General features: G+C 37.0%; 1 protein-coding gene across 1 annotated transcript in view; it reads left to right on the top strand.

Moving 5' to 3' along the window:
- Positions 1-23,118, top strand: part of TFPI (tissue factor pathway inhibitor) — a 35,296-nt gene extending 12,178 nt beyond the window's left edge. Inside the window, exons 3-9 of the mRNA XM_054380924.1 lie at positions 6,207-6,407; positions 11,141-11,179; positions 13,665-13,855; positions 15,095-15,188; positions 15,656-15,751; positions 22,405-22,587; positions 22,951-23,118. Of these exons, the coding sequence (XP_054236899.1) occupies positions 6,207-6,407; positions 11,141-11,179; positions 13,665-13,855; positions 15,095-15,188; positions 15,656-15,751; positions 22,405-22,587; positions 22,951-23,063 (917 nt within the window). The 3' untranslated portion in view covers positions 23,064-23,118. The remainder of the gene's footprint in view (positions 1-6,206; positions 6,408-11,140; positions 11,180-13,664; positions 13,856-15,094; positions 15,189-15,655; positions 15,752-22,404; positions 22,588-22,950) is intronic.
- Positions 23,119-24,563: the final 1,445 nt, after the last annotated feature.

Raw genomic sequence — 24,563 nt, 5'->3', positions numbered from 1 at the left:
TAGTGTCTCAAACAACAAAACCCACTGTGCACTATAGATGTAATTTTGTACTCGTTGACTTCTCTGGGAAACTTTAGAAAGTGGAACTAAGGTAAAATACACTGGGTTCTAACTAACAGGGAGATGCTTAGAGTCTGGCAATCTTCTATAAAGACTTCATGTTTTTTGAACTTCTAATCCTAATCAAACATTGTATGTTAGGCATCAAGGTTATTCCCTCAAGCTTTGCTTGAGGACCCAAAGAAAAGTTCAGTGACTGAGAAAAAGAACGCATAGCTGGTAAGCCCGCGTTTTATATCGCTATGCAAATGGGGCAGAAATACAAATAACGTTGTAGAGTGATATTTCTCTGATCTGTGCACAGCTTGCTTCAGTCACAGTTAATTGGCAGAGTTTTGTCTAGAGACAATGCAGTTACTGCCCTAGTTGTTTTTCTGGTCTTTGAAGAAACACTTCATATAGCCCCTATTGCTGAATAAATAAAAACTCACTAGTTAGAGATTTTTGTTAAAAGTACTGTCACAAGTGTGACTATTAGAACTTAGGATATGTGATGTTTAGGGTCCAGTTTCTGTGACTACTGAAGACTCAGTTGCATGGTTTAAAAATACAATTTCTGCAGTACTCTTTTTTTATTTAATGACTAGATTGTTGCTAATTATAATTATACTTGTGGCTTCTTAAGCGTGGTCTTAGTGAACTCTAGAGACTTTGTAGACTGCAATTTCACTGATAGTATTGATTTTCAGAGTTATTTATAAAATGTTGACACCTTTTACCTTAGAATTCAATACTTTTCGGGTGTTAAAGGATAAAATAAGTGGTGTGCATCCACTTTTGCATTGTACTTTTGGATCACATTGGATGCAAGTGCCATGTAGATTACTATTTAAATTACAGTAACAATTAAGAGTACAAGTCAAGTCCAATTGGATAAAAATGGATTTTCTAGGCAAAACCTATTGTATTTCCACCAATAAATAAGGGCAAAACCAAAATTAAAGGATACAATGGTAACTATTTTTTATTTATTATTCAGAAATACCTTAAGTGGTTGGAAGCACTTTAGCTGATGTTCCAAAATGACTCACAAGATGAATGTGCTTTTTGTTCATATGTGAAAGTTTATCAAGAATAAATGTGACTGCTTAACGAAAGGGTAGGAAACACATGGGTAGAAAAAGCACTGAACAGTGTGTGAGTGGGAAGCTGTCAAACTGACAAAGATGGAGAGAGAAGAAACAGCTATTTACTAGTGACAAGGTGCTTAGTATTGATAACACTTATCAAAGACAGACATTCACAAGAAAGCCTGGAAAGACGACAGCATGTCTTTATAATTAAGGATAACCACAGAAACTCTTGTAAGGTTGAGAACTTATAACCTTAAGCAAACAAAACCAGAAAGTATTTTTTATAAAAATTCAAAAGTATTCCTGAACAAGTTTTATTTCCTCAATTTTATTTATATAGTTCTGTTCTGAAAAGCAACTTTTCAGTAAGACTCATATTTATTGTGCTGCAGGGATAATTCAGAAATCAGTTCACTTTCTAATTAAAAGAATGTAATTTTAATAACCAGGCATGCAGATTAGCTTGACTTTCAGAATATTAAGTCTTTTATTATGCCAGGGGAGAAAGTATTGTTTTCAATTGTATTAATGTAAGAGAATTAGAGACAAAATTCACCACTCCCGGTTTTGAAATATTATACTGCTTACTAGTGAAATGATAACAGTGCTGTGCATTGATCATATAAGGTTCATGTGCTCAGGGCTACAGCATGACTAACTGTGGATGTACTGGAGCGCTCACAATGAAATTACTGTTAGTTAATAGTGGCTGTTCATGCAATAAACAGCCATGCCTTGAGCTGCAGAAGTTGCCACACGAATGGCAATAAATGTGCGGATAGCTGTGCTGTGTAGGAGCAGTCTTGGACAATATCCTGTTTCTGACAGCTGCCAAAAGTAGGAAGACTGAAGGAATGGAGGAAGGCAGTGACGGTGCAGCTATTCCTGCCCTAAGCTGGTGCTTGTTGTGAGCCATTTCTTCAACATTACTCTGCACTGCCCACAAACTTCATAGAGTAGAAGGACTGTTAAGACGGAGTGGTGCCTTCTGTTATGAAAACTTGTATAGCTGATGTAATGAAGTCATTAAAAGTTTAAGGAGGAGGGGAGAGAAGAAGAGGAGAGGAAGTTTTGCTTTTCTTTATTTTGCTTTCAGTATGAAGAGTAATTACTTCTGTGTGACACCAAACATCAGCTGTAACCATTACTTAACATGTTTCTAAGCAAAACAAATGCAATTTTCTTAGTCTAGGATAGCATAGTCCTATAGTTCTATAGATTTTTCTAAGTTTATTTGGAACTAGATGCTTAAATTGGATATGTAATAAATATCCATCAGCCAGATCCAATGTGGAGGATTAAACCAATTTTCTTTTTAAAATGACAAATGTAACATGCTGTACTGAAGAAGGAGAATCAATGAATATATAAATATAAGGTGGAAAACAGCTGTTGAAGCACTTGTATAACAAGATTATATTTGCTGAAAAGTAAGTGGAACTTGCAGACTATTACAAAAATGATGCAATGTGGAAAAGGGCAAGTAATTCTGTGTTGTATTAAGAAGAAAACAAAGGATAATTATTCCACTCTGCTTGGCACCAGTAATGCCTCAGGTGGAGGATTATGTTCAGCTCTGGGCAGAACAATTTAATGGTAATCCAGACCAATAACAAAAAGATCCAAAAGAGATTTGTATGGAGGTTATAAAGCAAGGCCAACAAAAAGATTGGAAGAAATGAGTTTATTTAGTATAGAGATAATTAAGAGGAGTCTAAAGTCTTTTGAAAGAAAGAAAGAAAGAAAGAAAGTAGATCAGAGGTGGGTTGCTGAAGTGATGCTGCAAGTGCAAAGGGGCTTTAAGCAGCCTGGGAAGGAGTTGAACCTGGAGAACCCCATGTAAAGGCTGAGAGCACAGGAGGCTATTTCTCTCCTGCAGCATCCTTGAATTGCAAGACATGAGTTTACTATATACATGGTTTAAAATTATTCTGTCTAAGCACTGAAGGAAGAAAAAAATTATTTAGTATGTAATTATGAATGTTTAGGCTGTATATCACAAAAAAGGCCTGTCTTGCAAGAAGCATAGTGAAATCCTGGATCTGGCTGCTTCAGGTTGCTGGAAACTTCAGTGGAGTATTTTAAGAACAATTTGGTCAAAGTATTTACCCAGAGAAATATGCCAAAACTTCAATGAGAAACTCCATTAAAACTCCTTCCAGTTCAAACTTCCAATGTTGCTATTGAAGAATATTCACTGACCTTCCTGATGGACATCTTCCCTAAATGTCATCTCCAGTGCTCTTCACAGAGGACCTAAAATGTAGTAGAAACAATTTGTTCGAGTATTCAAGAATAAAGGATACCTCATATGAAGAATTAGTTTTCTTAAGGTACATTCCACATGTGAAATCAATACAGGCAGATTTGTATCGTTGCAGATCTACTGGCCAAACACTCACACTTGCCTGCTCCTCTGCTGCTCTAATCTGAGAAGGAAAGCTAGTTTTATATCATCTGTGTGAGTTAAGTGGTCCCAGGTGTAAAATAATGGCGAGGAATTCTTTCACTGTTCCCAGACACAAGAATGATTCAGTTCCTGTGAATCCCTTTGAGACTTCAGAGTCACTTGATTGTTGTTCAAAGTTGGAAGGTTTGGCCCATGGGGGTTTCACAGGGTACAGTAAAAAGTATGGTAACTCTCTAGTATTCCTATGAAAATGTATGTCTGGTTGCCAAAAAGTGTGACACAGATAGTTGTTATGTTTGCCGCAGATGCCAGCACATCTGACAGTGGTACCACTGTCACTGTGACTGCAGAGGAAAGCAAAACAGTAATTTAGTTCTGTGGGTTTGATGGAAAATAGGCTAGGAGTTGAGACCAGGAAGTTCCTAAGATGATCTCTACTAAGCCATTTGTTCATCATCTTTGTGTAGTTTTGCAACTATGCTCGCACGCTACTTGTGTTTTGATAGCCCACACCATTGGTGTGGCGTAACGTAGCAAGCAAAATGAGCTGACATAACTCTGTGTCTGAAAATCCAACAGCTGGGAAACCCACCAAGTTTTCTCAACCTCCTCTTTGGTTGAGAACTGTGTCACTGACACAGGTCATGTAGGAGATCTTATTTCTTGTGTTCCAAGAAAATAACATGCTTATAAACCAGCTGCCAGACCTCACCCCAACCACATTTAAGTTGGATCTGTTTCAGTGGAGATCTGAATGTTTGATTTTACCACTTCAGGAGTTATTCCAAGAGTTACTGAAAATTTCACTGTTTTGAAGGCAATTTTTTTCCCCCTATTATAGAGTGGGGGAATTCCAGAGTTTCAATTTGCAATGCAGTATCCTCTCAGCTTTTCATGTTGAGCCTTTTAAAAATCCCTTCCGAAGGATTCCCAAACTTGTTGGAGAACTTTAGAATCTGAGGTCAAACTTGGAATCTCTTGTGATTTCTAAACCATAATTCTTCACGGATTCATGAAGACCCAGATAAGAAAAGTGGCAAGAAAAAAAATTCAGAAATCTGTTTGGCAATCTGAGTTCCATAGGAATTTCACTGAATCTAACTTTTCTAAAAGTTTTAATTCAGGACATGTCTGATTAGATTTGAAAATATTGGTGAAGATTGTCTATTTTCCTTAAAGAGAAAACAATAATGAGCTGTTTTAGGGAGAATTTCAAAATTACTCATTTTAACCTGCATTTTACCACTAAATTGTCCAATTTTAGGAGATCTAATTTTTGCATCAGTGGTACTTGCTAATAAAGGTTGTAAATTTTTCAGGATTTTAAATGCTATGAGTTAAAAATAGGGTTTAGTGCTGAAAATTTTCCTTTCCTCTAGCTTTATAGCTAGCAATGGGTCAAATGGAATAAAATTAGTAAACTTCCACTGACCTCGGTATTTACGAGGATTTATCTCAGCTGTGCATTTTATTTAGACATATAATAAGGCAAACTTCACATGTTAAACTTAGATCTCCACAGACCAGGTAGGTAATAATTATAGCAATTTTCTTTTACCGTATCACAAAGCCTGTTTTTTGTGAATTCTTTTAATTAAAACTGGAAACTTAGTCTAATTAGTAGTAGGAAGCTGTACAATGATCGTGTAAACTCTTGCCCTCAGTTTGTTTTTTCTTTCCTGGCCCACTGCAAAGAGCACTGATGGGTACTTTTACATATACATGTTAAGAGACCTTAAGGTTCTGATTAGCTTTGTGGGAATTAATGGCAATTTTTAGACCTGCTCTTCTGGCTGCTATTGCAAGCACACAAAGTCCTCTAGGGTAAAATAGTCCCTTGAAAAAGCAAACCAAGACAAGAAGTCAAACTGTATATTGATAAAGGAACACTATCACGGACTGGATCATGAGCCAGAATATCCTTATAGACACTGGCAAGGTAAAACTTCGCTTAGTGTTCTTCACAATACAGATTTTTACAAAAGTTTTTCTGACCTAATAATGGTTTTTGAATGACAGGGAAATGCCACAATTTGAAAAGATAGCTTCTTTTCACCTTAACTTTCTAGTTGTGTGCTTCTTAGCTTTGAATCAATGAAACTTAGACAATGTGGTGAACCTTTTCCTGGTACCAGGTGGGTTTATGTACCAGTAAAGTAATCCGATAGGGGAATAGTGCCCTCTTCTGGGTTGCCTTGCTTAGTTCATCCCACACTGCCATGAAGTGTTGATGACCTGTGTTCACTAGTAGCAGTGCATTGAAGAGAGCACAAAGAACCTTCCTTTTTTTTTTTTTCCCATGTACGGATTGTCATTGTGTCTTTGGGAGCTACTAAGATTTTCTCAACGTATCTGTTCAGATTCATTTAATAACTCCTGTGACTATGCAGAGATTTATGATGAGGAGTTAGAGTTTATAGCATGAGCTAGTCTGGTTAAAAGTTGAAACCACACCACTGATTTGATCAAGTAGAATTTGTTTTCTAATGCAGGTGATAATTTTATTTACTTTAGATCTGTTTAGTGTGTTTAGAACTTTACAGACAGATGCTATGCAGTGTCTCTCTAGCAGAAGATGTAAGCAGCCTCATTTTGAAGTTCTGCTGTGCAATGAAGCAAGCTTACTTCCTAAACATTTACTCTATTTCTCCTCTGTATTACAGGTGCTGCTTTGCCACCACTGAAAGTAGGGCATTCAGTCTGTGCCATGAAAGCAGATGAAGGTCCATGCAAAGCAATCCACATACGCTATTACTTCAATGTTCAAAGCCGTGAGTGTGAAATATTTGAATATGGTGGGTGTCATGGCAATGAGAACAACTTTCTAACACTGGAAGAATGTCAGAAGAAGTGTGTGGTAACAGGCCAGTACCTATTCTCTTATCTTTCTAACAGCTTTTTAATTGCATCTTTTGTTTCTCATCCCTAACCATATGCATTTTGGAAGTAGAGACTATCTTCAGTTCATATTAATACAGTAATATGATAACTCTAATTATTTCCCAAATATATTCCTAAGTTTATGCTATGTTGTATTAATCTGAATCATTTTACATTGTGCAAAGAAACATTCAGGATTTGGAAAGGTAAGTGTGACTTTTTAGTGGACCTGTGGAACAGAAAGACCAATGAAACAGAGCTTCTTTTCTAGCTAGAAGCCTGTTTTCAATGCGTTCTTAAAATTAAATCGATTTTGAGGCTGGGCTAAGCTGCTGAACAGCACAGATGTTTTTTATTGTGTTCATAGAATCTTATCCAATTTTTGATCCCAGGTTTCTCCTTCACTTGAGAAGCTGATAGAAACTGTTCAAAATCTTATTTTGACAATTAATGTTGCTTGTTCTTTGTGGTTATTCAGAAGATGTGTACCTCTCAGAATTGAATGCTCATATTTCCATGAGTGTCAAGACAGATTAATACAGTTTAAAGAAGTTGAAAAGTGTCAAAATTGTGGAATTCATACTTTGCATAGTAATTGTGTGACAAATGGCCTATCAAGTCTTAAATGTCTTACTTTGTCATATGGCATCTAAGAGTCAGGAATCTTTTTACTGGATTTAACTGATTATTTCTTTTCCCCTCCTTAAAATTGTCTTTCCATACTTATTAAATTTTCAGCAGTGAAATTAATGAAACTTGCTGCTAAACCCCACACCAGCAATATAACTTTAAAAAATTAATGTGGCAACATCGTTACAAACTTTCTTAAAAGGCCTTTTTTTTTTCTTCATTTCTACAGTGTTTTGTTTAGAAAATTGTGATTAATCTGTTTCTCATTATGGCTTCACAAAGCTTAATGAATACAATCTTTCAAGAGAAAAAAAAAATATGGAAAATAATTTTTCTTCAGTAGCATTTCATGTCAGAAAGACCTGGGGTCTAGGATGTGAAGACAGCTCTTCTTTTTCTGTCACCACCCTGGCTTTTGGTACTTTACATCTGGTATCTGGTTTTGGATTTCAGCTGGACCCACAGCACATTTGCCATGCTTTGTAGCAGGGTTATTTGCAGCACTGCAGCTGCCAGTATCTCATCCAAAACATGTGACTTCCTGGTAATTTAGAGTGTTTGTCTTAAATTCCAGTTTAAAGGCTAAAACAGAAGTCTCAACTGGAAAAGGCAGTGTTGATGGATGAAGAATTTCAAATAGGAAGTGTCCAAAAGTTATGGTCAAGTCGATTAAATTCTTCAACTATTTTGACTAATACTGTGATCTGTTAGACCAATATCTAGAACAGCCATTCTAGACAAATCCTGTAGTTGCATATAAATGGTGGAATAAAACTAAAAGTTATTTAAAATGAGTAGTGTCACTGGTTTAGTGTCTACATCTTGATTCTCAGCCCAAGCAGAGTATTTGGTGTAAGCAAACACTGAATCCACTATGAGGAACTGGAGCAATAAGGGCTCATTATTTCTGTATTCTCTGAACAGCAGCAGATAAAATGGTTTGCTGGCAGACACAGTATGCTGTCAGCCATCAGCCATTAAATAAACTCATAAGTTAACCTGCTTTTGTCAACAGAATTCAGTAAAAAATAATTAAAATTAAAAATAATAAATGCAATTCAGTAGGTTCTATTTGTCAAATCTGGCTGGCTGTGTGCAGTCTTGTAGTGTATGGTTATATTAATCTTACTTAATGTTTCCAGTATTTATTACTGCAGGAAAATCACTGTTCAATTCTTGTACAAATCAGACTGAAAAGGCAGCCTGAATGATAGGAAAGTGTTTAAAATAAAGAATTATCAGACGGTTGTCACTATGAAGAATGTGAAGGTCAAGATTGCTAGAAATAAGGTAAAGGGAAGTTTTGCAATATATATACAAATTCAGAAAAAATAATGTGAATAGTCAAAGTATGTGATACTAAGCACAAATACAAGAATAAATGAACCAGCCTGGGTGAATTTTCAGGCTCCTTGTATCAGAGCAACTTCTTAAAATTTTTGAATGCAAAGACAAAAATGGAGGAATTCCCAGAAGTGACTGAAGTCAGTACAGGAGAATTCAGAGAGCCCAACTACAAACTGGCTACTCCGAGACACTCGAAGACTGTTCAGATTCAAGACGCCTAGTTCTGACACTAGTTCTCCTAGAAACCAAATGCATTTTTTGTTTCACGTGCCCAATACACATCACTGAAGAAAAAACTACTTTTAAAAGAAGTTTGCCTTTATTCTCCATATATATATATACTGGATATGAGCAGAATCACAAAAGTCTTCATTAGTGCAAAAGTCCTAATTTTCAAGGCAGTGAAGGTATATCTTGGACTACTTGAGTTTCTAGCATGGGAAAATACCTGCTGATAAAAGATTCTGGCCCTGACAGCAATTTTAATGTCTACTATTTACACAGCAGCTTACTCAGAAATAGTTTGTTTACAAAGAAGAAATTAATTCAGCTGTGGATTTGGCTTTTTTTTACTGAAACCAGAAGCAAAAAGACACTGTTGACATGGTAGTAAGATTAAAACACCCTGGGCCTGTATCCACTCACAATAAATTCTTCCTGTTCTGTGCCAGGAGAGCAGATATCATATGCCAAAGCACAACTGCTGATTTTGGCCTGAGGGGGACAGCTGAGTAAAATTAGTTAAAGGGCCTGATGTCCATGGTTTAGGTCATGGGTTTGGGTTTAACTGCAGAAGGCACAGCCTCCTGCTAATAGGAAGCACTGAAAATATGTTCAAACAAATAACATGCCACTCTGAAGTGCATGTCATATCTTTAAATGATGTTTTTTTACGGATGCCAGCTGTGCTGTCCTAGAGATGGAAGGAAAATATATCCTAACAGAATTTCTGCTTGATGGATTAGCTTTGAAAATATAACACAGGCTGTTTCCAGAAGAAACAAACAAACAAACTGTGGTGGGATTATGGCACACGCAGGCAGTACAGCTAATGCTAAAAACTAATTAGTCAGCAGAAGCACCTCTTAAAACAGGAGCCACAGAAGGTATATCACTCTATAAAGTGGAGTATGAGTGGAGTATAAACTGCTAAAACTCCTTTCCATTTTGTTCTGTGAAGTGATTGTTACCAAGGTGAGGGGGTGAAGACAAGACCTTATAAAAATTGCAAATTACAGATGTCTTAAGTATCTTCTTTTACTGGTTCCATAACAAGGAAGGGCACAGCAGCAACTCTGCTTTCCAGCAGAAATTGTTTACAGCCTGAGGTCTTGCTAGTAGGTGCTTCCAAGCTGGGGTAGGGCATAGCATTACTGTATACCCCACCCTTATCAGCTGGACAGGGCAACTGTGTCTCACACACAATGTCACCGAGGCTGTAGTGATGTCATTCAGGTGTACGACTTAGAAGCCTTCTGGGAAATGTGGCATGATAGACTAATGCATGTTATTTAAATTCAGTACTTCCCTTTGAATTCCCTCTCATTTCATGTTTCAGAGAAGGCTTGGCCATGGTTTCACTGGGGCCTTATGAGCAGGAAGATGTACCCACTGAAGCAGAGCCATCACCAATAGAAAGTAGTTGTATTATGCTTTTACTACTGAGCTACTATTCTTAGCATGTACTACAGGAAATTGGTAGGGTAGCTGTGGTAGCTAAGAGTGATGACCAGGGTCAGACAAATGTATTGCTTCATTATAGTAGTTTTAATTTCATTTTCTTTCCGGTAGGCGGCTTCAAGCAAAGCATTACCTGTGCCGCTCTATCTCTTCTCTCATACGCAAGAAGTCAGTAGGAAAAAGAGAGTTTTAGAGAAACTAACACTTTGTAATGCCATTAAGAAAAGCACAAGTATACAATATGAATTATGAAGCAATGCAATTAAGATGACTTAAGTGAGGCCCAGAAGCTGCTGTTTCAGTGCCTTGCTAAATACCTCTGTACTACAAAATGTGTAAGCTATCCTTAGCCACTTTTCTCTCTCTCTCAGCTGCTGAGAACTTTTCAGCCTTTATTTTACATTCGCTGAGCCAGGGACCCTTGGGGCTCCTTTGTAGTTTTATGATTAGGCAGTCTTCTAGAAGGGAGGAAGGTTCTCAGTCACTGAAAAAGAATGTGGGGTCGAATTCTGATATCCAGTTTCTTAAGCAAGGATGATTTAACATGACAACAGCAACTTCGTCACTGCTGATCATGCACTCAAAGAGCAGTACAAATGAGTTTGTTGTCTGCACTACCCTAAAGATAGGTGAAGAATCTTGGCCAAGTGACCTTTAATATCATAAAACAGTGCAATGAAAACTTAGAGACTACACAGACAATTGGATAGCATGAGAAATGTCTTCATTGTTAACTAGATGAGCTCCAAAGCTATTAGCTGTATGAGTAGCTACAGCAGCTGGGTTAAGTTAGCCTAATTACTTGTCTTTTGCTGAGGAAGATTACATAGCACAGGATCCTGATTCTATTCAATTCCATACTGGCATAATACCATTTCCAGTACTGTCTATATCCTCAGGTTTCCAATATAAGAGATTCTCCATAATTCTCAAGTAATGAGAAGAAGAGGAAGAGATGCTGTGATCTTCCTCCACAGTGTTCACTGTCATTGCTAAGAACTAGTATCATAAGAGACTTACATTGTTTGCTTTTGCTAAATTCTTTTTACTTGTATTGCAGAATTGCCTCAGAAGATTATGGCAGCAAAGATTAAGAAAGGTAATTATGTTTACATAGCAATCTGAGACTCTTATACAACAATAAGGAATGTAACTTATTTTGATAAATTCTTTATGTATTGTTCCAAGCTATCTCCTAACAAAACCAGCAATGTCAGACAAAAGTGAATTCTGACTCCTAATCTTGTACTTTTGTATGCATCAAAGACTTTGAGGACAATTGTGGTCACTGAAGAGGATAGCTGAAATCTCTTCTCCCCAAAATAAACACGACATTTTTTTCTGTTTCTTCAGTGAAAAGCAATCTGCAGAGATTCAAGTGCTGTATTATTAGACATGATGTGGAAGTCTTATTGTATTTTGAGAGTAGTCTAAATGTTTCCTCCACAGTTAGTAAAACTAGGGAAAAAAATCACTCTGAAACAGAACTTTTCAAGCATTGCCTGCATAGGAGCTAGCAGATCCCCTAATTACGCACTAAGTGAAGGAGCGAGTTTCCCACTCCTAAAGGGACAGTCTATTTCCAGAAATATAAGTGCCCAATATTCAGCCTTCTTAATTAGCCACTAATAAGCACTAAGAATGACTTACATGTTGGTCTGTTGAGGTAACCTGTGTTCCTAACAAGGATATTTAAGCATGACACTTAGAATACATCTTGTGAAGATTTATTCCACCCTTTTACCTTTCCACATAAGGCATTTATCTGTATTGGGCCCAATGCCAGTAGCCAGACCTCCCCAAATACAGACTTAAGCAAATTTCATCCCAAGTCAGCTCCTCTTTCTCTGCTTACCCTCCTTCATCTTGCCCACTTGCTTCTCCTCAAATTGGTGTGCCTCACAGAAATGCCAATATTTGCACTTTTTTTTTTAATTACCATTCTGCAAAGTTAAATTATTTATTTGGAATATTTTCATCCTGCGACTATGAGTTCTTTTCCTGTTTTCTACTGTCTTTCCTATTCTTAATGCATTTTAAAAAAATAAATAATTCTATGCTAGGAAGTTACTAAACTTGATTTTCCACAGATACTGCAGCCATTTGGCACTACTTCCTTTAAGGTCTAACCTAGTTCCCTGCTTTTAGTGACATAACAGAGAATACCCTGTTAAACCCAACTCAAGGCTATCAGCAACATCATTACATGTTTACTATTGTTTCTGGTGGCGTAGTCTTGCATATTGAATCTCTGGAGAAAGGCATTTAGATGCATAATACTAGTTTGTGTGGTTAGGATTATATTGCCCTCATGACCTCTCTCTCAAAACATGGCTATAAATGTTTGCTGTGAGCTGAATTTCTTGGGGCTTCCTTTCCTTTTTCTGCAAGAACCACTCGGTGTAAGATTAAATGAAGAGCAGCTGGTTTTAAGAATTAGTCATAATCCCTTAGTCTGCTTTACATACTCATCTACCTTCCTTTCTCAGTTAATATCTATCTAATGATAATTTTCTCTCATTTCACAGTACTATGCAGTGTTTAATGAAAGAGTTGTTTCTTTAGCTGCTATTGTCCAATAGATGGTGTACAGAATATATATATAACTCTGGCAGATTCTTGCCTGCTACCTGCTTACATAACTGTCTCATTTTTGTTCCCAGCTGAAAGCATATTGTATGCTTTACCCAAACCTTTCATGTTTTGTTGGTCTGTGTAAACTTATTCTTTTTTTAATCTGTGAACATCAGTAAGTTCTGCATTTGAATAGTGAGAAACATGAAATACCTGAACTGTAGAATACATATACTTACTGGAAGAGAGGGAAATTTGTAGTGAAAAATAAAAAATAGGCTATTCAGGAGTGTTTAAAACAGTTAATTTAGTTACTTTATAGGACAACATTTCAATGGTTTGATTTTACATGTGATCTCTGAAAAATAGCATTTTGCTGTTCATGAAGCTTTATAACCATTGAAAGACAACATATTAACAATGATTTCTTGGAAAAATAGTAATTATTACAATGTTTTATATAAATTTAGGGTGTGCATTGAATTTAATAATATTCTTGATCTAACAATAATTTTTAATATATATTTGGCTAAAATAGATGTAATAGTAAAAAATAATGCTAATCTTAAAGCTTCAGTGTAGGAGGACACTTTATTCGTAGATTACTAGAAGGACTTGAGTCAGAAGGGTCCTTAAAATCATCTAGTTCCAACCCCCCTCCCACGGGCAGGGACGCCTCCTACGAGACTGGATTGCTCAAAGCCTCATGCAGCCTGGTCTTAAACACTTCCAGGGATTAAGTGTCCACAACTTTGTGATCATTTGTCCCTACTTTCCAAGATACGATTGACTGGCTACTGGAAAAGAGGAGCAAAAGCAATAAAAGGATAATATTGCAGTGTTACGTATCAAACAAAAATACTATGGTAAAGCAGCAATTATTTTACAGTTGGGCTTTACTCCAAAGTTACAGGTGTGTTGTTCTGTTCTATAGTGTATCCAGTTCTATTGTTACCTTGGAATGTGTATTGATTTTTTTTTTCCCTACCCCCACTCTGTTCATTATTTACCATTGTTTGTAGAAAAGCCCAGCTTCTGCTTTCATGAGAAAGACCCTGGAGTCTGCCGAGGCTATTTTTCCAGGTATTTCTATAACAAAGAGACCAAGTTATGTGAATTATTCAAGTATGGTGGGTGCCTTGGAAACCAGAACAACTTCAGGAGCTTGGAAGAATGCCAGACTACCTGCCAAGACAACTGTAAGTTGATGTCCTCATTATTCTTAGTATTATTCTTATATAAACGGTGTTGTCTTCTGCAGGTATCTTGCATGGAGGAAAAGGCAGCTTAGGGTGTTCTGAGGTGTCATTAATTTATATCTAAAATCTACTGTAATTATATATATATATAAAATACAAACATGGGAAATATGAACTAAAAATTGAATAGGTACTGAACTGTACTGAATATTACAGCACTCCTACTTTTATGCTTTCCTCACAATAGTTAATCTAAAACCTGCTAACTGCTGGGCTTTATAAGATCATAGCATGCTAATACATACTATTGAACCTGAACAGCTGAATATTCTCTTTTCAAACCAAGTATGTGAAAAAAGACTGAGAGAACTGGGGCTGTCTAGTCTTGAGAAGAGATGGCTGAGAGGGGATTTTATTAATATCTGTAAATATCTGAGGGGTAGGTCACAGTCTGTTTTCAGTGGTGCTCAGTAATAGGACAAGGTATGACAGGTATAAACTGGAACACAGGAAGTTCCACCTCAACATGAAGAGAAATGTCTTTACTGTGAGGGTGAGGCAGCATTGGAACAGTCTCTGGAGACTTTCAAGAGCTGCCTGAATACGTTCCTCTGTGTCCTGTCCTGGGTGATCCTGCTTTGGTAGGGGGGTTGAATTTGATGATCTCTAGAGGGTCCCTTCTAACCTCTAACATTCTATAATTCTGTATTTCCAACCAAAGAATCATGGGAAACCTGTCCCTCAATTTTGAATGACTTGACTGGGCAACCACAAAATAGCTATTCAGATCATTCATTCACTTCCTTGTCCCACTAGTTCCTGTGAGTTGTTCTGTGTCGGAGTAACCTTCATAACATCTCTCCCCTTCACAAAGTGCTTCCCACCCAGGCCTTGTGTCTTATTTGCCTCTAGTGAGCCATTTTCCAGTTTTGTTTCATAATCTGTTGTTTTGGCAAGGGGAACTTGAGCTAATTCCCATTTAGTATATGAAAGACCCACCATGCTTCTTTTTAAAAGAGAGTGCTTTCCTCCTGCCATTGTGGAAGCATTTCTTTCTGGGCTCTGATTCCACTTTTACCTTCTGGAATAAAAGTCGCAGAATATTTTGGTGGTTTTTTGTTTTTTTTTTTTTTCACTTTAATTTGAAATAATATGAATACCCAAGAAGAAAGAGATGCTATGGGGACATTGGGTTTTTGTGGCTTTTTTCTTACTGTTTTCCTTCCATTTTTGTTTTACTAAATTTATTGCCAGTTGTTCCAGTTGAAGAGCATCCTAATGGTGTCAACAGCAGTTCCCCAGTGGAAGAACCCAACCAGGTCCCTGGGATTTCTGGTAAGACTTTGCTGCTTATAGTTACCCTTTCTTAATGCAGACACTCCTTGGCTTATCCACCTGTTTTCCCATTTGTTTGAAGGCATGTGTTAGTTGAAATATGTAAGCACAGTGAGTAGTCAGTACTACTAAAACTAGTTTCATCACCATTTTCTTGTGGCTAAGACATATTTTGAAAAAGGCTTGCAATTGCAAAGGTTAGAATGTCTGCTAGGAATATTAAAATATGAAAACCATATTGGATTCAAATCATGTATCAGCAGAATTAAAGAGGAGTCCATCCCAAAGTTGCCTCAGCACTTCAGTTTCCTGTGCCTTTTGGACTTACAGAAATTCTGCCTTTTAGTGATATTGATACTGGCATGGAGCAAGGCAAATGGATACCATTCATAGCTTATTTTCAGAGCTTTGTTGTGTCTAGATAACCCACCACTTACCTTTTTCTTTTTTTTTTTTTTGTCTTTTAGTAAATTTCTTGCCAACTGCTCCGAATGAGGAGAAGTCCAACACTCTGAACAGTAGTTTCCCAAAGGCAGAGCGCAACCAGTTTCCCTTTTTTTTTGGTAAGAATTCACTTTGGCGATTCTTAGGTCTTAGGCTTCGATACATGCTGTGAATTGCTTTGCTATTTTCACCCATTTTCCAGCACACCTCACACTAAAGAATGTTTTGTTAAGTAAAGAAAATCAAAGCAAAGAAATACATTGCTACTCTCCCATAAGCATCAGATCTCCCATAAACATGAGAAAGTGGAAAACTGATCACATCTTGTCCCGTTTTGAATGTGTGCACTTTCTGAAGGTCTGATAATATAAAAATTTAAGGACTAAGTGCACTGATGATGAATTCTTTTGGTCAAAATTAATATTGTCATGCACTTCTAATTGGTAACTGATTTAAAACTCCTTTTACCCACTTAAAAAGGACCATCTTTGGATTTTGGAATATGGCACAGTACATTTATAATTAATTTTTATTTTCACTGAGGCCACATTAAATTCAGATCTTGGTTTGAGTGTAATCAATGTGATTGTAAATTTGTGTCTGTATTTTTGCACTATGTACTGGACCTTTACTGTAGAGGGCCAGGTTTTAATAGTGTCCACTATAGATTACTGGTGCTTGCTCACACTGCAAAGGGTGATTGAATTTGAGGCATGTCATTTTTGTGATCCACAGTTATGCAAGAGGAAACAAGAAACAGTTGGGAAAAGCCTGAGCGTTCTTACCAAGTATTTCTGGTGGTTTTTTTGCATTTACACTTACTTGTACTTTTGGGGATTGAGTGATGGCTTAAGGCTTTTGTTTTATATGATCTGTAAAATAATGGGCAGGTAGGATAGCATTCCTGTGTTATGGCATGACTTATAATGCTCAAATGTGTGTTGTACTCTGTTCTTTCACCTCCGCTGTGATCCACAAGTACTGTTGGGTTGAGGTAACTTTCTCTGATAGTTGGATTGTTCATTCACCACATACAAAGCATCAGAATACTCTGTTATTAAAATGACTGTGAATATAAAACTGCAAAGCTTTTGCCAACTTATTTTCTTGAAAAATATTTGAATGATTTAAGGCGTGGTAATAATAAGTTCGGAAGAACCTACGCATTCCCTGAACGTTTTCACTCATCACATAAATCCCTGAATACCCAAAACAAGTCTTCTGTACAAGCAAAAGGGCATGATTCTCTATGCTTTCTCAGAGGAAACTGAAGGGTTCTTGGATGTGTCAGCACTAGTGAATTTTCTGGTAAAGCAGATTTGGGGAGGGAGAGGTGAGCCTAAGAGAAAGAGAAGACTTGAAGGTTGGCAGAAGAAAGACTCAGGGAACAAGGGTGGGTGGAGTCAGTGTAGCTGAATTGGTCAGGCAAGACATGTGACATTGGAAGGGCCAGCATGTTTCAGTGGAAAGTGTGAAAACCTCACAAATTCTTCCGTAGTACACAATCTTTGTCTGTCTTGCACTAGCCTGACCTGTGCAGTGACCTGCTGCCATTCTGTTTATCAGCTCGTGCCTTTATAGGCTGAAGGGGTGAGCTAAAATCCTGTGCTTCTGTGCAATCACACTACAGGAGAGGAAAGGGTAGGACAAAAAGTGACAGCAGATTTCTCCAGAGATGGGGGGGACGTAGCTTCTGTCCTGCTATTCCAGGATGGGCTGTCTGAGACAGAGGGGCTGATGCCCATCTTCTCAAGGGCAGGCCAAGTAGCTGGTCTGCCACTGTAACACCTAGTTGGCGTGTATATTGGCCTGGCTCTACATCTTCTCTGTTTTAGACACTTGACCACCGTTAAAAATAAAATTTGCAAGAAGCTATTTCTTGTAAAATACTGTACTTCACAACTGAAATGTTATTTCATCTTGATTTCAGGAAAAATTACATATTATTGGTGCTATGCATAACTCTGTAATGGTATTGGATTAATAGATTTCCAACAAAATTCTTGGCCCTCAGAAAATTAAACTCATGTGGCCACAGAAAGCAAACTTTTTTTTCCCCACCCTGCTTATAATCATGAAACTTCTAGCACTGTCTCTCAACAACGATATTTCTGTAGAGACTGAAGATTGTTCTGGTCTTACTCTGCTGCAAGATCTAAAATAACTTTTATTCCGGGTAACATAAGAGAAAGTGAAGCCAAAAATCAAACCTTTCGTTTTTTAGATTATATCTAATGATCTATGGCAGGAAATTGAGTGCTAAAAGTGGGATGCAGAATCAAAAGTCCATTTTCAACTTGGTACCTATGGAATGGCACACAAAGGAGTTCCTGTTATAACTTCTCAAATTCAGGGCCACATCTTTTGCTGATATAAATTGACGCAGTTCTATTTGCTATAATGGAGCTGCATCAATTTATACCTATAGAGTGCTGTCAAGTGCAGGTGACTCATCATTTTTCTAATAGCTTATATACTTGAAGATTCTTTTATTTCCTCTTTGCTGCAACCAGAAATGAGATACTGAGGTCTGCATATATCAAAAACCTGAACTTTCATGAGCGTCACACACCTGTGTCTAGCAAAAGAGAATGCAGCAACCATCGTTTCTCATCCAGCTCACTGAGATCACTTCAAATATTTTGTCATCAAGTAGCAATTCATTGTCACACAATCCCAGCTGAGTATTGTTGCAGTGCAGAGTTGGGATGATCTTTGCTAAATATGAGTCTATATCTGACTATGCTTGTTTCAGAGATCCTGAAGTATGATCGTGGCATCTGTTCACAACACAGAGCCAGCTGTCTGGGCTTCAAGGCTGTGTGAGAAGAATTATATCTTAAACCATGCACATTTAAACATTGTTTAAGTAGCAGTGAAGGGTAAGATAAGTTACTCATAGGTATCTAGACTTTTTACAGGTTAGAACAATAGCCGTTTTTATCTACTACTTGTTTCATGCAATTAGTTTACCTGTTTTTTCAGAAACAGAATATCAGATACTGAAGTTTTGGGTTTTATTCTCTCACCAAAACAAGTCCAAACATCTGCATTGTCAAGAAAAAGAAGAAACAGAAATATTAACAGAATGTTATACTGTCTTTAGATCATTGTAAAGCCTAAAGCCCATTGAAGAAGCTCCTACAGATCTAGTGGTGGGAGTTCAAGTTCTAGGTGAGATGGGTTACAATATCCAATTTCCCTCAGAAGGTTTTGATGGAATTGGCATGTTTCTGAGGGACAATTTGTAATTCATTGTATCAGCATTTTCCAGGAGAAAATGTTACACTTGAAAGTGTTTGACTACCTCAGCTTGGAAGCTTTCATTTGTCCTTTGCCTGTATGAATTTTAGATAATTTTCTCCCACACCTGTTCATGACCTGACTTATGTTGCCTGTTTTTGGCAGAAATATACACAACAAATCCAAGTTTATGAGCTTGCTATTGGATATTTAAAACCTGTTTACATCAGATATTTTGGATAAACAGAATAATGTGGACACAAGGGTGGAGCTAAAGTCTTAAGGCTTGTTGCTATCCATGTAAGTAAGAGTTGATTTCTGTAGAATTGCATCAAAGGTCATAGGATGAGCCAGGTAGTTGCATCTATGATGTAGGTAGAAAGCGTTTAATGACATGTATTAATTTTTAGGTTCATATGATCTACTTGATCTTAACAGGTAATGACTTATGTGAATATAATGAAAATTCTACTTGCACTGTGAAAAAAAAAACCCACAACAAAAAAAACCCTGTCATATAAACTGAGGAAGAAAAAGCAGAGTTAATACCAGACTTTCTGTCTCAACTAGTCTCTCAGTAAAGTTGATATGTGTAGTTCATAGACATATAATGACCATGTTTGGGGAAAGTAATTCTGACAGTGGGACACCTATTGCTATTTTTTGTACTGTTTTCAGTGTGTACTCCTTCCTTTCTGTGTAGTTTTTGTGAGTCGTGGGATTTGCTTCTTCCTTTTTCTTTTTTTCCTTCATAAAAATAGCAGGAGCTAAAACATTTCAGCAGCTCTCAGAAGCTAAGAGAGAAACTAAAGAACAAGCACAATACATAAATTTACATAAGTAATCATACACACAAGTACAGCATTAGAAACTGGGCTGAAGAAAGAAAACTTACCTGGGTCTACTCCTGGGGAGTGTGTTAACATACAGGCTCACAGGCTTCTAGATTGTTCTCCAAGAGAGATGTTGGGCTGAGCATGACACAGTATATATTATGTTTGGATTAACTTAAAGTTCACAGATGTTTTAATACATTGAAATAATATTTTTTTATGTTTCTCAGCAGACAGGAAATTATAATAAGTCCTTTGAAGTTTATTTTCACTTACTGTTTTGTTAAAAAAAAATTAAAAGCTTCTATGTGGTAAAATTACGAGGTTTTCTTCATGGGCTGGTTGTTTCTTTGGGTATAAAGAATACACAGTATTTTTGGAGACGAACAGAAATAGTGTTTGGTATCTGGAACATTCAATTCATCTAGCACTGACCTTGAAAAAGAACAACACAATTTTTAGAAAGAGTGCAATAGTGATTCTGAATAGCATTTGGATGCTGCTCCACCAGTTGTACCATACATGCATTAGATAGTCCTTATTCACCAGTAACCACATCACTGGCTTCATGGCTACCCTTAAAGCCTACAGTTGTGGAAACTCCTTCCTGAGGGGACTGTGGAGCCTCTCTGCAAAGTTCTACACACCAGATAAGTAATTTACCTTACAAAAATCTGTATTTAAATTCTGTTACATAATGAATCTTTGCTGTCTCTTTTATCTCTGGCAAGCCTTTATGCTTTATTCTTCAGAAATTGCCAGGTTAGCAGAGGTAAATATTTTGCTTTAATGTTGCTGAACGTATGCTTTGAAAGTTAGCGTTCTCTACAGCTAGAGAGAGAGAAAATTAGTTCCATGCATTAGTTCTCAGTTTGTGGTACCAAAAGCATTGCATTGATTTATTTAACAGCCATCTTCATTATAAATATAACAGTGGATTTTATATAAGTTGTGATATATTGTGGGGTCTTCCTCTGGATCCAGAGTGAGCTTTGCTCTTACAATTGTGCCACACTAATGCTCATTTGATAAACTGTAAGTAATTTGGTCCATCTTGAAAAAACAAACAAACAAAACAACTCATGCATTTCAGGATTCTTTTTTGAATAGTCTGATGTTGCTTACACAGTTTCAAATGTATAATGTTCATTTTGCTGTCTTAGCTCTCCATAGATCACTTCTGTTTCTTTCACAGCAATTTTTCGTGCTTTTTCACCATGCCAGTTCAGCTGTTATACTTGGCATACGAAGCATCTTTTTTGCTAGGTGCAATGTGTAAGACGCACAAGATGTGGCATGTTCTTTTTGGATATTTTCTTTCCATCCTTTTGAATTGCCCAAGTTATTTCATCATTTCATGCTTTCAGCAACTCATCTGCTTCCTGCTTTTGTGACAACTCTACTGTAACCCAATTTTTTCCTAAAATCTCTGAACTACTTCTACCTGACTTTGTGAAGTCAAGAAGGCCATATGAATAGCCTCACATTTCCAATTATGTGTTCAGGTATCAACTGTCTCAATTCTGCCACTTCTTGAAGCAAAATGGCACTCCTTTAGGTTCCTCATTACTGATGATATAATGACTTCTTTTCAGTTTCTTGCATCCTGTGCAGCAATTGTATCACTTCTAATTTTGTATATGAGTCACTCCAGGCTGATAGATAATGAAGTTTCTCCAAGTTTGGGAATTCTGGCATGGATTTGCTTCTTGAACTTGTTCCAGTGCCCAGTCACTTTGGATACCTACAGGTTCATCTTCCAGTGTTTCAGTTCTCATACTGTCAGTTGCAGCGACACTGAAGAAACAAACCATCAGCCTACTCCTTGGAATGGTAAAAACCTTACAGCAGCACTAAAGCACCAGCACCCCAGTCACTTTGTGCACTTGCTCTTCACGTTCAATCCTTTGTTATTCTGGGAGTTACAAGCTATTGTTTGAAAAATCGCTCAGGCTTTTCCAGCAGACTGACTTCTATCTCTTTAGTCAATCTTTCTGTATTCATACAGCAAACTCAATATAAAGGTATTGAGTCTTACGTTGGAAATGCTGGGTTCTCTTATCTTCTGCTTGATTTCAGAATGTCTCGCAGGAATTAGGAAAATTCACTTCATTAACGAGCATTAGTATTTACCATCTTTTTAAAGCTGACCAAGTTTAATTAATTTCACTTCTTACAAAAACTTCACTTATACTTCTCTAATCAAATTTGAACACTATCTCCTGTCACAGAAATAACTATTTTATCACTAAATACATAGGAAACCTTTCTTTCAGGTAAGCTTTTGCTGGCATTTGGAATTCAAAGAGAGTAACATTTCCTGTGGTACTTTTTGTAATCATAAAAAGACACATCACAGAATTGTCAGGGTTGGAGGTGTCCTCAAGGATCATCCAGTTCCAACCCCCCTGCCATGGGCAGGGACACCTCACACTAGATCAGGTTGCCCAGAACCACATCCAGCCTGGCTTAAAAACTTCCTGGGATGAGGCTTCTACCACCTCCCTGGGCAACCTGTTCCAGTGTCTCACCACTCTTATGGTGAAGAACCTCTGTAAGGTATCCTGAATTTTCAGAAGGGCAGAGTTACATTTGCAATTAAATTTCATATGAATTTCAAGGTCATAACATCAACATAACAGAAAAATGGCAAACTGCAGTGATGTCTCTAACCTTGCTTTTCTTGCTGTTTCTAGAACCACCCCCTATCCCATCTTTGTGCATGACCAGTATGGACAAAGGACTTTGTAGAGCCAAAGAATTAAGATTTTTCTACAACTACACAACTGGGAGATGTCACTCATTTAGCTACAGTGGTTGTGGTGGGAATGAAAATAATTTCACCTCCAGGAAGTCATGTTTGAGGATCTGCAAGAAAGGTATGGGAAGTGATACTGCCACAGACAGTCATGAGAGGTAAATATTATACAGGCTTAAACATTCCTGCAACTGGCGGTAGTAAGTATTGCCTGATAGAATTTAGTAGTTGAAAGTCTTAAAAAAGTGAAAATGGAAATCAGAAGAGACATGGAGCTAGAGTGAGAAAGATGGACAGTAAAATACAGTGTACACGAACAGAAATGAGACAACTTGGCACTGGTCAGGCATGTGGCGACTATAGGTAAGACAGTGTTCTTTTTTAAAGAATATTTCATGACAACAAGGCTCACATCTTATTTCTGGTAATCTCAAATGTATTAGTCATACAGCATCTAATCTTATTTTCTTCTTTTCACCTGTAGGATTCAATAAAAAAAAAGGTGAAAGAAGATTAATAAAACTCAAGAAGAAAAGAAAGAAACAATCAGTAAAAGACTGGGATGAGGAAATCACCCCTGGAGGGACACAACTTTGATTTTTATGAAAATGTGAAGTAAACAACTATTCACTAGTGAATGACAGCCTTTAGTGTATACCGTTTAAATGTATTTACTGTACTATTTTGATTACATATTATTAAGCTGCTTATATTTTTATTATGTATTCCTTATTCATGATAATAAACACTACCTTTTACTTTGATAACGGTTCTTAAATTGTAGTTTGATTGTATGTAATTGCCAGAGCTGAAACAGGACAGAACAGACAGTGTGGGTATATAGCTCATAATGATTTAAAAAGAAGACAAGATTCAAGTTTACTTTATTATGCCATTATTCTTTTTTAAATCTATTTTTGTGCTAAAGAAAGCATAATGCTTGTCAAAGAGTGATGGTTTCAGTCGTGGATTAAAAGATAGGTCTATTGTTATAAAGAGGAAGTAGACACTGGGTTTGTTTAATCAGAATTATTTTAGGTTATGCAAGTTAGACTTAACTCCATTGAAGTTAATCATAATACTGTAAAATGAATGTGAGATCAGAATTATCCCACCAAAATCCATACAGTATTAAGGTATTAAATTTGTGAAGCAATGTTTTGGATACTTGCAAAGAATTAAACACGTTTGCTGAGAACATTGATTTTTATCCCTGTTACTGAATTAGACTCATTAGGCTAGCAAGGTAAAAATGTCAAGAAATACATATTGAATTTTTACCAAAGCCAGAACAAATGCCCTTTGTAGAAATAAATACAGTTGCTCTAGAGATAACACTGTGCTTACTCTCTAGTTTACTTTGAGGGTTTTTTTTGGTTGGATATTGGTGAGTATTTTTAAAATTGACATGAAACAGTGGTAGAGCTCCTGCCCTTCTTCAAGGCACCATTCTGATCTTGGGTAAGAGAGACATTTTTAAAGGGGAAAAAAATAAAACAAGGTATTTGGTTTCCTATTAGAAGCACTTGCTGTTTATGACTGAAAAGTTAGCAGGATATTTTGAAACTCTTTCCTATCTTCTTTGATGTAGATCTCTTTTTAATGTATCACATTTTCTCTTAATGCTTAAAACTGCTGAGGATAGTTATACTGCTGTTTGTGAGAGGCGGAGTGCAAATAAGTAGCTGAAATAGATGTGACAGGCTCAGATTCTACAGCAAGGAGCAAGGACAGCAACAGCAGAGTAATAAATGACCTGTTGGACTCAGCTGCTTTTGCCTATGCGCTATGAATCACTTGTGTGATTTCAGAACACCAATGTTTGTATGCCTGAGGAACTTTGGACTAGTTCTACAGAGAGGCTAAGCTTTAGTGCTGAAAATGCAAGCATTTTGCTTTCTAAATATTGGGGTAACAGAGTAAGTGAAAGTCACAGAGTTTTACACAGAATTTCTATCCAAATCTCTCTTCTGGTGCTTAAGTCCTTTCATGACTCCTTCAATCTAGGATCTATTAAATCTGAGTTGAAAACTGCTCATGGGACTGAAATGTACACTGCCAAGTATTTATGTGAAGTCCTGTTATATAAAATATATG

This window comes from Indicator indicator, chromosome 5 (genome assembly GCF_027791375.1).
Source record: "Indicator indicator isolate 239-I01 chromosome 5, UM_Iind_1.1, whole genome shotgun sequence".
NCBI classification, from domain to species: domain Eukaryota; kingdom Metazoa; phylum Chordata; class Aves; order Piciformes; family Indicatoridae; genus Indicator; species Indicator indicator.
The sequence above is the reverse complement of the archived record's forward strand: the minus strand, read 5'-3'. Positions and strand labels throughout refer to the sequence as shown.